This window comes from Hordeum vulgare, chromosome 3H (assembly GCF_904849725.1).
Source record: "Hordeum vulgare subsp. vulgare chromosome 3H, MorexV3_pseudomolecules_assembly, whole genome shotgun sequence".
NCBI lineage: Eukaryota > Viridiplantae > Streptophyta > Magnoliopsida > Poales > Poaceae > Hordeum > Hordeum vulgare.
In genome coordinates, this window is record NC_058520.1 from 609,463,131 (window position 1) to 609,476,841 (window position 13,711).

Consider the following 13,711-nt stretch of genomic DNA (forward strand, 5'->3'; position numbering starts at 1 on the left):
AAGGAGAAAGGTAGGGACACAATTAATCCAAACAAGATAATTTTTCAAATCTTAGCTCAAATATAATTTATATTGATTCTACCCATACCATTTGTATGTTGCAATTTTCTTCCATATTGTTGATTTCATCCCTTCTAATAAATCGATCGAATAGTGAATAATCCATTTTCTGTATAACTCCAAGCAATGAAGTCAGTCGTATTATGCATACGGAGGGGAATCACGGGCACCCACAAAACATCAATTGGCAACAACGTTTGTCTCGTCAACTCTTCATTTTGAAAATCGGAGACTAGATCAATAAGAGACCTTTGACACGTTCCTATTTGCAATTTTGGGATCCATGCATCTTTTTAAATATCAATATTTTGTAATGATGTAATGATTTGTTTATCTATTGCAAAAAAATTTGCTACTATCTTAGAATTCTTACTTCTAAGAGTCGGATTAACGATCCCAATGTCGCCGAACGAGCGCTAAGAACATCTACAACCATAATTGCCTAATCCCGGCACATCCACGGACACTGATTAGGCGGCCCGCAAATATCCACTGGGAGGGGCGGAGGGCGGGGGAGGCTGGAGCCGGCGGCGCTAGGTCTCGCCTCCCCGCTCGCGGGAGCGGGCGAGACGAGCGGGCCGTTTGTTTTACGATGTTGTCCGGATCAGATCCCGGCTCCGTTCCGATCAAACCCTTCCGGTATTTTTTGAGAGGAAGGGTTGGGGAGCGGAGATCCGGCAGTAGGGTCTGGTGATGGCCTCGACCCACGCAGCTTCGCGATGACCTTGTCCCTTGACGCTCACGAAGGCGAGAACGGCCATGCCTTTTCCGGCTTGGCGGTGGCTGTAGGGGCTTGGTGCGGCGCGGGGACGAGCTGCGCATCGGGCACATGGATCCGGCGCGGGGACGAGCGCACCGAGCAGCTTGAGCCAAGATCCGACGCGGGGACGAGCGCACCGAGCAGCTTGAGCCACGGGGACAGCCTGCTCTGCTCACCTGAGCGGTGAAGATGAGCATCCATGTCCTGTCGGGCGACTCGGCCCCGCCGAGCGTCTCGAAGAAGGTGGAGGTGTCGAGCTTGGCCTTCTTGATCTTGGCCAGCGCCGCCAGCACCTCCGGGGTCGGCACCTTCCTCGTCTTGGCCGCGTCCTTGAGCACCTTCACGCTCTCCGCCACGGCCTGCGCTGAACCAGAACCAAGAAACCACCTTATATGGCAGCCAAATTGCGGGCAGTTTCTTATAAGTGAGATGGAGATGGGACTCTGTTTGCGATGGTCGCTGCTCACCAATAGGGTAGAGGGTTCTTCCGGCGGCGGAGGGGGCGACAAGGAGGGCTCCTTCTGGACGTCCGGCGACGGTCACGGAGACGCCGCGGGGACGGCGGGGGCTAGAGCGGAGGCCGAGCTGCGGCGGGGTAAGCCCGCAACGCCGCAGGGGCCGCGGGGAGGCTGGAGCGAGCATGGAAGGGTGGAGCAAAGAGGCGGATGAGGCCATCGTCTTCATCTTGCTCGGGCTGGCAGGCAGGTTGCTGTGTTCTCCGACGAGGTGCCGAGATGGTAACCACGAGCTTTGAGTGTGTGTGGCTGTGGTGTGTGGAGGGACGAGGTCCGTGTGACCGTGCGAGTGTGGAGTGCACTTGGGGAGCACACGTCGACAAAGCCACCCTACTTCCACGGCTTCAAAACCTTCTCTCTGATGAATGTATTCCTTCCTTGTATTACTCCCTTCGATCCGTATTATACTTGATTTACTTCTTTTTTACATAAATTATCCAAATTTGTGGCCCTCACTTCGATATGATATCAAATCAAGGAGAGGAGCAAGGGGGTATTCGTTTATATAAACATTTTATTAAAAATAACAAATTTTCATTTAACTTTATCATCAATGTTTATTAAAATTTGATTCAAAATGATGCACAATGTTTTTTTTTCGCCCGATACAACGCACGGGCATTTGTACTAGTATCAATATAAGGCAAAAGCTCTTTTACTGCCTCGTTTTAAAAAAAAAAACTTAATGACCAGGTCTAGGAGATTAGCGATATCCCGCGTCGTATCTTATTGTGAAACCTTATAAATGTCAGTAGGTTCCTGGTCCTTATTATGAAGCCCTTGAAACCTTCTGGCTTGGCGGTTTTATCATCTCCAAGGAATATGAAGACACTGATTCTGTTGTCATTGTCGTGGGGAAGTTTCTGCATCTCCTTCCTCCGGTACTTGTGTTGCTCGTTAGGCTCCTCTACTTGGAACATGGCGTTGCCTCACGCTCAGCTTTCAGGAACATGGCGTTGCCACGCACATACGTGAAAAATATGTACTCGTCATAGAGAAGAACGGACAGACAGAACGTGAGGAATCCAAGAATTCTCGTGGCGGTGCCACTCCTGACGCTCCATGGAATCCTTCTCTTAATTAACGGATGAGGCAAGCTATTGCCTCCGTTTCGAAAAAAAAACATGTTCCTGTCCTCGCTCAGAAAATCCTGCACTTGGCATACACGGCATAAGCCGGCCAAATTAAGCCGAGAGCTGTAAGGCGAGTTCAACACTCGGCTTACTGTAAGCCGAGGTTATTCACGGCTTTATTTAATATTCTAGAATATACTCCCTTCGTATTAAAATAAATGTCTCAACTTTATATTAGCTATAGTATAAATTTGTACTAAGCTTGAGACACTTATTTTAGGATGGAGGGAGTATAATTTTCGTCCTCAAACTCTTGGACAATTGGTTATGCAATTGTCTTGTGTGAACTTTGATGATTTCTTAGCTTTTTTTTTTATTTAGTGGCCTTCTTTTTATTTTTCAGGCAAAAAATTTAAAACATCAAATTACTCCGTTATTTTAGCTTGAACCTCTTTGTTTTAACTTGAACTGCCCTATTGGTCGGTTTGTATTGATAATATGAACTTACCTTATATCGGATGCCGGTGTGTCGACTTCCACAAACGAAAGTTTGTTTTCCCTATGCACGAACATCTGAGACAAGTAGTGATTCAAGAGAGCAAGAAATCACAATATTGGACAAAAGAAGGTATTTCTTAAGAATGTTCTCTAGGTTTGTTTCATAGTACACCCAAGAAGCAAAACACGGATGGAAATGAAAACGTCAGTGAAGTGTGAAGTAGCACCATGGACGGTGGCATAGGAGATTGGCGGTAGCTAGGGATTTTTTTTTTTTAGGGAACGGGAGAGCTTTATTGCATATTAATGTTTATAGGGATACAAAATGGGTCTGGAGGACCTGTGAACTAGACATGCCTGCCCCACGCAGGGAGGTTGCATATTTAGCTAGAGTATGAGCGTCCCTATTTGACTCTCGCCGTTCGTGGTCGAAGCTGACCATCTGAAAGCTATCTTTCCGCCTATCTACTTCCTTCAGGATAGGACCATAAGCTATCATTCTGTTGCCTGAGTTAATGTTCTTGATTACACTTAAGCAGTCTGATATAATAAGCACTCTTGAAAACTGTAGGTCAACAGCCAACGCCATAGCTTCACATATCGCTTGTGCTTCGAGGGCTTCAGGATCGGTCATTCCAGCTTGCACCACAGCCGAAGCACCTTGATAAATGCCTTGGTCGTTGCGACATACTGCAGCCGCTGCTCCCACTTGCCGATCTTTAGATAATCCACCATCAGCATGAATCTTGGCTATGCCCATAGCAGGAGGTGTCCAACAAACTAAAGGAACATGGGTTCTTCCTACAGTCTTTCTAAATTGACGATTCCTTTTTGTGCATGTACCAGATCAACCATAAACCTTGTGACAAATGCATGCGTAGACAGTGGAGCTTGAAATTCCTCCTCATGGATCGCCCTTCTCCTTGCCCACCAGATTGCCCACATAATCACCAGCGTTCGTGCAAAAATCTCCGACTCCAAGTTTCTGCTCAGCTCAAAGAGCCAAAACTTAGCGTCCGGGGTTTCGTCTATAACAATGGACGAGTACAGCTTCTGGTCAGAGATAGCCCGGACTGCTCGGGCCATATTACAGTCTAGGAGAGAATGCCTCCAGGTGTCAATTGCCGCACCGCAGAACACACAAGCCGCTGTAGTTGCCATATAGCGATGATGTCGTACCTCGCCCGTAGGAATGGACGACCTTGCAAGTCTCCAGGCAAACATCTTCAGTTTTGGTGGCAATAGCACACCCCAGAGCCTCTTCCAACCTGCTTGCTCTTCTTCTCTATTAGAGGTTTGTGGCGCCTTATCTATCCATGCTTCACGATTTCGCTTTTTTCCATAATCATTCTATAAGCAGACCGGACTGGAAACTGTCCATGTTTCTCAAAGTGCCAAGCCCAGAAATCTGGCTGCCGCATATGTCTGATCGGAATGCATTGTATAGCTTCAACATCCATGGGAATGAAGTTTGCACATAATCTATCAAGGTCCCAGCTTCGAGTGGCCTCCACCATCAACTCCGACACAAATTCAGGTGGATTTCCTGCTTGCATACACACATGCCGCAGCAAATGATCACGAGGGATCCAGTTATCTTGCATAATGCGTGTGGACGCTCCGTCTCCAATGCGTTTTATAAGTCCCTGAATAAGGATATCCCTTCCATCACATATGCCTCTCCATACTTGTGAGGGTGATCCCCCCAGTTCAGCCGACAAGAATGAGCTTTGAGAAAAATACTTTGCCTTCAGGATGCGGACACTAAACGAGTTAGGGTTCTGGAGCACTCGCCACGCCTGCTTAGCAAGTAAACATAGGTTGAAGATCTCCATATCGCGGAAGTCTAGGCCTCCCATGTATTTCGGCATGGTCATTTCATCCCAGGAAACCCATGCAGTTTTCCTTTCTCCCTTCTTACTTCCCCACCAAAAATTTCTAATTAGCGAGGTTATATGTTGGCACAATCCTCTTGGGAGCCTAAAGCATGACATCGAATATGTCGGCACTGCTTGCGCAACAGACTTAATCAGAATCTCTTTGCCCGCAGTAGCAAGGGTTTTCTCAATCCATCCCTGCACGCGCTTCCACACCCTATCTTTCAAATATCCAAAAACACCATTTTTCTGTCTCCCAACATCGGCTGGTAAACCCAAGTATTTCTCATTGAGAGATTCTTTCTCAACTTGGAGTATTTGCTTTATCACCAACCTTATATCCTCTGGGCACCCTTTTTCAAAAAAAATGGAGGACTTGGCCAAATTGACCTTTTGTCCCGACGCATCACAATATCTCCTTACCGAGTTCTGCACCCAATTTGCACCATCTACTGTGGCCTTCATGAACAAGATACTATCGTCTGCAAAAAGAAGATGATTAACAAGAGGTGCATCCGGTGCCACTTTTATTCCAGCTGAAGCTACTTCATCTCGTTTCAGCAAGCATGAGAGCCCCTCTGCAGCTAGTAAAAATAAGTATGGCGATATTGGATCTCCTTGCCTAATCCCATGCGAGGGCTTAAATTCCTTTGATGCTCCTCCTTAAACAGGATAGAATAGGTGACAGAGGTAACACCATTCATCACAAGCTGAACAAAGCATGGGGCCAAACCAATTTTCCTCATAATGGCAGCAGGATACCGCCACTCTACTCGATCATACGCCTTCATCATATCTAACTTCAGTGCACACTGGGAATTTGACTTGCTCCTTTTTGTTTTCATGAAGTGAAGACATTCATAAGCGCAAATTAGGCCACAAGATGTCTAACCTTTGCCATAGGAAATAATGTGTGTGGAGGCCAAGGCCCTGTCAAGCCTAACACGACAGTAATGTCCTCCTTGAACCTTACGCTCAAAAGTCCAATCCAACCCCACAAACCCCAGGTCAGTCAACCCACAAGTATCAACAACATCCCGGAATGCCTGAATTTGCCCCATATCTCTGTCATTCGGCCCCATCTGTTCTTCCCGGCGCAAGACTTCGTTGAAGTCACCAATATTAACCCAAGGCATATCCGAGTCAGCTTTAAGAAACCGCATCATATTCCAGGTAAGATGTCGGAGGCTTCTGTTCGCTTCTCCGTACCAGCAGGTAAGCCGCCAAGGATCTTTGTCCACCTCTTTTACTGTCATGTCTATATGCTGGAGCCTGTCCGGGAACAATGAATACCCTCTGCTGGAACTGTCGTGGGTTAGGCGACCCCGCGATAGTTCATGAGTTGCGCGACATCGCGCGGGAGTGTGCGCCGACGATGCTTTGTATTGTGGAGACGCAGATCGCAAAGTACCGTGTGGAAGGTTTGGCAAGTACACTAGGGTTTGATAACACTTATGGAGTTGGTAGTTCAGGTCGCAGTGGTGGCCTGTGTATCTACTGGAAAAATTCGGTCGATCTGACGTTAAGAAACTATTCCAAGGAAATTTTGTTAACTAGCACCGAAGGCACTCTTAGCTGGGCTGGCCCATATAACATTTTATTATTGTAATGTCCCAAAAAAAATCTGCAGGCGACACGACAGGAATCAAACTCGCAACCTTTGTGTTCGAAGCCAAGGGCACTAACCAATAGGCTATCACACCTCATTGTGAAACACTTTCATTTTATCCATTTTATTTGTATCTTAAGTCGTGGGGGTTTTTCTAGACATTTTCATTATTATTTTCATTTCTCTTGCTTTTCCCTTTTTCAATGCATGGATTCTTTAAAAATTCATGAAATTTTTATTCAGAATTGATGAAACTTTTTTCCAATATCATGAACTTCATTCAAATTTGTCAACATTTCTATAAAATTGATTAACTTTTTCAAAATTATGTTTTTCTTAAAACGAAGAACTATTTTTCAAATCAGATGACCTTTTTTTCAAATTCAATGAACTTTTTTTGAATCAATGAACTTTTTCACATCCCATGAACTTTTTCAAATTTGATAAAAGGAATTCAGAACTGATGAACTCTTTCCAATTCTTTTGTGAACTTTTCTTTAAAATTAATGTTTTTTTAAATCGATGAACTTTTCAAGTAATTTTCAAATTTATGTTTATATTTTATTAAAAGTGAGGTTAACTCGTGTTGTTTTCTTTTAATAGACTAAAAAATGAGTTTGGTTCAATGGTTATTACGTTAGTTTGCCGAAGTGAGGTGCTGAGTTCGAATCCTAGCTCTCTTCCATTGTTTTTCTTCGAGCTCTCTTTTTTAGCAGGTAATGGGCCAGCCCGCTATGCAACGCTTGCAAGCGCCACTAGCGTCAACCAACCGACCCTTGTGGTGCCGGTTGGGACAACGAAATAGGTTACACATTGGGCCGATGACGATGAATATGGGGAGGTGGGTCGGGAGACAGGAGCTGGGATTATGGTGTGTGTTTTTTTTTTCTATTTTTAGCCTCCTTGGTCGTTCGGTTTTCTAGATCTCGAGAACTAGGGCATGTTTTTATATGGTAGGTCGTCAGTTGCAAAATAATATTGCATTTATGTCATAGAGTTGTCTTGTGTTACATGTTCTCGCCCACATGGCATGCTTGTGATGTGCATGGATATAATTTGCATGTTGCATGGAGGAGCTTGTAATTGTGGTATGCATTTGCTAGTTAAAATGACTAGATTACCATATCAACGATCCTGGTCCTGCACTTTCAAGGTCGTCTACTCCAAAACCCGACCCCTTTGAACGTTGTTTCTAAGGAGGTGAGAAATGTCTCCTCACGAGTTTATTCAAGTGATAGTGAATGAGTTACATGCCTATGGGGCGCTCTTTATTACCTAGGGATGCATAACAAATGATCAAATCTACACTCATGATGACTACGTGGGAGGATATAAGAGGGTAATATTTAGCCCATCACATTGTGACTTCCCAGTTGGGCTAGGGGGGTCGTGGCCCATTGGGGTAATTTGCCATCATATTAATTCTTTTCTTTGTTTGGTCTTTATTGCTTCTTTGCCTTCATATTTCATTTCTTCTTCTATTTATTTGTCCTATTTTGACTTGGACTTTTATTTTATCTTCCTATTTTGGCTTGTTTGGACTTTGTTTGACCGTACGGTTTGCCTGGATTCACAGTAGCTTGCTTGGACTTGTGTTGACCACTTTGACTTGTGTTGACTTCTTTTGACCTTTGGTGACCATCGAGTGGATACCATGTAGGACTGACGAGGGGCCCAATACAATTTTAGCTATTCCCTCAACATCACATATACTTGGCATCCAACAATAAGAAAACAAAAGCTTGGCATTTAGCCAAACATAGAAGCAAAATATCCCAGCATAATAAAGGCATGGAAACAAAGCAGCTGCCCATATGAAAGCAAAGCTTGACATATCTTTAGTGTGACCTTAAATTGACGCCTAAATTTGACGCTATAATCTATATCCCTCTATCTGCGATAAGAGTTATATTTAACGCAAAACACAACTAGCATTAGTGTGATGCCACTCTACATGCTAGAGCACCCCTATCGCCATTGTTTGTGATTTTGGTGATGAGTGGGTAAGGATAAGAGCAAATATAATAAGGTGTGTATAGCCTGTTTACATGACACTTTTGACTATATGGAAGAGAGAGATATAAAAATGTGAGGAAAAAGTTGACTCTCATGCAAAAAAACCTAGCTATACGCGTGATCCTAGGCAAATACAATAAATATGAAGAAAAAATAAAAACAAGGTGGGAAAAACTACTGGTCTAATAGCCAAACTTAGGTTGCTTAGTGGGGATTAGCATACACTGGTATCATGCGAATGCTAATAGTATATGATATTACCTATGTAGTCTATTGTATCCTAGGTTAGTATTTTAGATATCCCATGTTATTGTCATGCACGATGTAGAGTAGCATATCATTTGTTATGATGCAATATCCTGATATGATACAAAAGCTTCTTTTATTCGTTTCATTATAGGTGACCTCAACAAAGTTGCCTAGTTGACATTCATAATACTTGTTATGACACTCCAAGACCACCGGAGGTCTTATAGTTGTATGAGCGACAATAAATGATGACTCTAAATGACATGGCAGCAACATAGAGACATCAACTGGATATGCTATTAGCCTTGCTTTAGTACGATTAACCGCAAGCACACATACAATGTTGCTACCTTTATTGCGTTAAATTTGCAATAGGTATACATAATCATCCATATATATTAAAGTGCGTACATGGTTGCTACCTTTGTTGCACTGAAGTGGCAACATGTTGGGGCACATAAAGCAGCTGCATTTTTAGCAATACTTTATCTGTCAGCCGTACAGTGATGCTCCCTCTATGTAGGCTTGGAGCTCCATGGACTAATCTGCTTGACGCCCTTGCGGATGTTGGCCTGCCAACAGAAACATTCTTGCATTATTGTATTTTGCATATGTGATGTGAAACAACTGATATGAACTGGTGTGCACTAAATTTAGTTTAATTTCAGTCTTCTGTGGACCTCTAGTCTTCTAGATTCTTGAGAAATTTGTGAATTTTCAACGACTCGATCTGCCAGCGAGATCCAAATTGGCAAAACTGATAATGTGCCCATGTCATGGAGACTGCATACAGGATGAACCTGTGAAAGTTTTCTACTCCCTACAACTTTGTACTAAATCTATAACACTTATTTTCAGACGAAGGGGTATCAGATTAGGTTGTGTCGACCATGTGTGTTCTGTTTTTTCTTTTTTTGTTGAAAGAGTGTGTTCTGTTGTTTCAGAATTGTAACATGCACAAAGATATTTTGCTGGAAACTTTTTTTACTTCTTGTCTGTGTCATCTCATAACCTAAACGGCTTTGCTAAAAATCAGTCGACTGAGACTTGGCGAAGTCTCAGTCGATATTATAGTCCGTTGATTTTGCATCAAGATTCGTGCAAACAAAAAAAAATTCTCAGTTTTTTTTCTTTTTGCATGGTATATTACTTGACTGAGACTTCGTGTCGACTAGGCAATCCCTAACCTAAAATAGCATGCCGCAGTAGAGGAGCGCAAACTCTGTCCTAGGAATAAAGAGAGCAGATGAGAAAAGGGAGAAGAGAAGTCACCCAGAGATGCGATGTGGACATAGTGGGAAGGCTTTTGTTCCTCCTAAACCTGGTGATCCTCACCGTCCCCTTGGCGCCGTCGTCGCCATCCTCCGAGTCCTCGCGCCCATCGGCCTGCATGTGGCTGTGGTCATCAAAGAAGTAGGACATGGACGAAGACGACGAGGAGGACGCCGATGACGCCGCCGGCGAGCAGCAAGACGCGTCCGGAGGCACGGCGTAGAGCTGACAGTGGCCGCCCTCCTTGCTGCCCGCTGATGCCGTCGCCGTTGCCGCGCCCTTCCTCCAGACAAAGAGGCCCCCGCCGCCGCGACGACAGCTCGCCGCGCTCCCGGTCCTCCTAAGCGGCCTCGGCGGCTTGTTGCCGCCGCCGCCGAAGTAGGAGGGGCCCTGGAGCACGGTCTTGGGGGAGGAGAGCGGGTGATCTGCCGCTTGCAGCCGCGGCGGCAGCTTCAGCTTGAGCAGCACGGGGCGCGCATGGGCACCGTGACCGTCCTCGCCGTCGCCGGCTACTCCGGCAGTCGCAAGAAGTGGCGCTGGTCTCGCGGAAGGGAGCAAGAGAGCGCTCGGCCGGGCTGCACGCAGCTTGGGTTGCCCCGGCGCATCCTCCCAGAGAAACGGTACGGAGACGCGGGACCGGAACGCCGGCGAGGAGTCCAGGTCGAGCACCTTGCTGGTACGCGCCAGAGTGCGCACGTGGTAGAGCTGGGACGCCTTCCCGGTGCTCATCGTCGTACGCAGCCTCTCGCTGCTGGGCTGCCGGCGTGCCGTAATCCTTTGCAGCACGTACGTACGTCGTCGGAATCGATGTCACGCGGCGGCGAGCGCAGCAGAATGCTGGGGATGGCCACACACGTACGACGAGTGAGGTGCTACTTAGCTAGGTGAAGGTGATGGATGTAGGGGAGCGGAGAAGGGCGCGTCCGGAGGCGTGACGCTGGTGAATGCGAGTCGTGACTTGACGCGAACGGACGGCATGCACGCACACCACATGAGTACACGACGCGTACGTATGGACAAGCGTGGATGGAGAAACCGATGAAATGGCACGCACGCCCACGGCTTGAAGTTTTCAGCGAGGGAGACGTACGGTGTGGCCGGCTGATGGATGGAGACGGGCATGACCCATCGTCTACGCCAAATGCAGCGCTCCCCCCGCGGCTCCTCGCCGGTCCATTCAAAGGAGTAATGCTACACCTGCAAAGGTTACGTAAAGATTTTACGTACAAACTGATGTGTAAGATTGTGATTGATAATTGAGAGATGAGGGTCCCACCCCCATTGAAAATCATGAAGGAAGAGAAGAGTTAGTTTGAAAGGTTAAGTAAACCTTTGTAAGTTTTTGTATGTCTAGCATTATTGCCATTCAAAGATGCAATCATGCAATGGACAAGCAAACTGCTGCCCGAGTTATACCTGGTCATGGGCAGCCCAGCCCGAACGGCCAAACCTGGCCCGGCCCGAAAATCCTGGGCCAGGCAGGGCCTAAACATGCCATCGGGCCCACACGGGCCTGAAATTTGAGCCCGAAGGTCAGGCTGGACCGAGCTCAGGGTTAAAGAATACTGATTTTACGCCGGTCAGGCCAGGGCGGTCGGGCTTGAGTCAGGCCCATGCCAAATATTTAGGTCGACGGTTGGGTTTTCAGCATCAGGCTTTTTTGGCCTTATCCGAAGTTCGGCCCGACCCGAAGTATGTCCAGGTATAGGGCAGCTCTCATCTCAGCTATGTGCCCTATTAATAACATAGAACAGTGAAAACGCGAGAACTCACCAATATATGTTTTTGGATGAATTGTATTCCTTTTTTTTTGTGAATGAAAGGCTTTCATTGATTAAGAAGGATCATTACAATGTGCTTGCACTAGTAAAAAACAAAGCTTTAGTCCCAGTTCGTAAGGGGCTTTAGTCCCGGTTGTGTAATCGGGACAAAGCAATGAGGACTAAAGGCCCCCTTTTTAGTCTCGATATCGTGTTATGACCTGGGACTAAAGGGGATCCACGTGGCCGCTGCGTAACGCTCAGGCAGGAGGACCTTTAGTCCCGGTTGATAACAACAACCGGGGCTAAAAGGACGCCACACATCAGCCACTGCCTAGTGTTGGGGTTTAATTTTATTTTATTTTAAAGGAGGGGTTTCATTTTGTGTTTCCTTTTTATTTTTGTGTTTATCATTCAATTCTTTTTCATTTAGGATTTTCATTATTATTTTAGTTATACGTTTAACTCGACGCTAGCTACAAATAGGAATGAAAGAACCGTTACACAACATTGCCATTAATATGAAGAAGTGACCTCTTTGTCGTCACCATCGCTCGAACCAGGACTAATGCTCTCATTAGTCCCGGTTCGTAATGCGATTGGGAATATTGATCCGATCTGGCTAGAACCAAAACCCTGTTTTCTACTAGCCTTTCTTCTCCTTTATGCAGTAGTAGGAGCAACTATTCTGTTCTCGTGTTCTGGATATCTTCTAGTCTCGGCATGCTCCATTGTTTCCACATGGCTTCCCACGGCCCTTGCGCAAGCGGGCATCTACACATGGCATTGAATGTGTTCTCACGTTCCATCCCATAAATAACACGGTGTTAGTGACCTCAATATTACGCCATTTCAAATTAATCATGGTGGCAAGTAAGTTTATAACCAACTGCCAAGCACTAACTTGTACCCTTAAGGGGAGTGGGGCACCCCCACAATACTTCCCAGACAACACGTGTGACGTCCGGTGCCCTCCTCGTGGTGCATGAAGATGTGCGATGCTTGTAAAAACATTTCATAAGATATTCTATTGTTTTGACTAAATGTTTATATAATGATAAACAAAGGTTGGCATACATTTACAAATAGTTCTTAACATTTAAAATAAGTCTATACAATGTAAAAATGGTTCAAGTAATTTAATAAAAAAATTATCATTCAGAAAAAAGTCCAGTTACTTTTTGTAATGCGCAATATTGATTGTTCCAAGAGAGAACAAATATATTTTAGAAATACTTAATGATGTATTTTAGAAATGTTCAAGGTATGTTATAAATAAGCAAACTCACATGTATTTAAAACAAATAAAGAAAATTAATGAGAAAACAGAAAATAAATCCAAATAAACCTGAAGAAAAAGCCACAAAGAAGGCCACCGATAATGGTGAAAATTGATAAGAAAATCACAAAAAGAAAAATTATAAATAAATAAAAGCCCGAATGTTAGCTTCTAAAAACAAAACCTATCCATAGACGCTTTCCAAAACACACTAAGGCGAGGCTATCATAAATATCGAGAGCTCCTCCCTAGTGCCTTTGGCGCCCTCTTGCGTGTGTCCGGCCGTGGCACAATGCCTAGGCTCGCTCTAAAAAAAATGTGTGTTGCTTCTAACAAAATGCATCCTAATAGTTGACAGATCACCTTTGCTTTCTACAATTGACTTTTAAACATGCGATCACGGATGCGGTCTGCGGTGTTGTTTGCTTCTGTGGTCCCATATCTAGTTCAGCTATGGCAATATATATGGTGACTATTTTCTTTCTTTAGCGGTATGACAATTTCTTTTTTAGGCTATGACAATAGTTTTTTCTCTTTTTTTGGGACAAATGACAATAGTTTTTGCGGGAACAGAGAATCCGTGGTGCTTGGGCTTGCTGGGCGTTGGGCTGCTATCTTGGCCCATGGACGATCCAGGCCCGGCTCCTCCCCCGGCGAAAGCGAAGCCACTGCCACGCACAATATCCGATTCCGTCCGGTTCAAAAAATATCTCTCGCTCGCTCGCTCGCGTGGATTTCGTGAA

General features: G+C 45.2%; 1 protein-coding gene across 1 annotated transcript; it reads right to left on the reverse strand.

Annotated features, from left to right (window-relative positions):
• Positions 1-8,934: 8,934 nt before the first annotated feature.
• LOC123441081 lies at positions 8,935-10,872 on the reverse strand. The gene is made up of 2 exons (XM_045117600.1): positions 9,930-10,872; positions 8,935-9,229 (listed from the first exon to the last, which is right to left on the reverse strand). The coding sequence occupies exons 1-2, from the start codon at positions 10,656-10,658 to the stop codon at positions 9,173-9,175; spliced, it is 786 nt and encodes a 261-aa protein (XP_044973535.1). The 5' UTR covers positions 10,659-10,872; the 3' UTR covers positions 8,935-9,172.
• Positions 10,873-13,711: the final 2,839 nt, after the last annotated feature.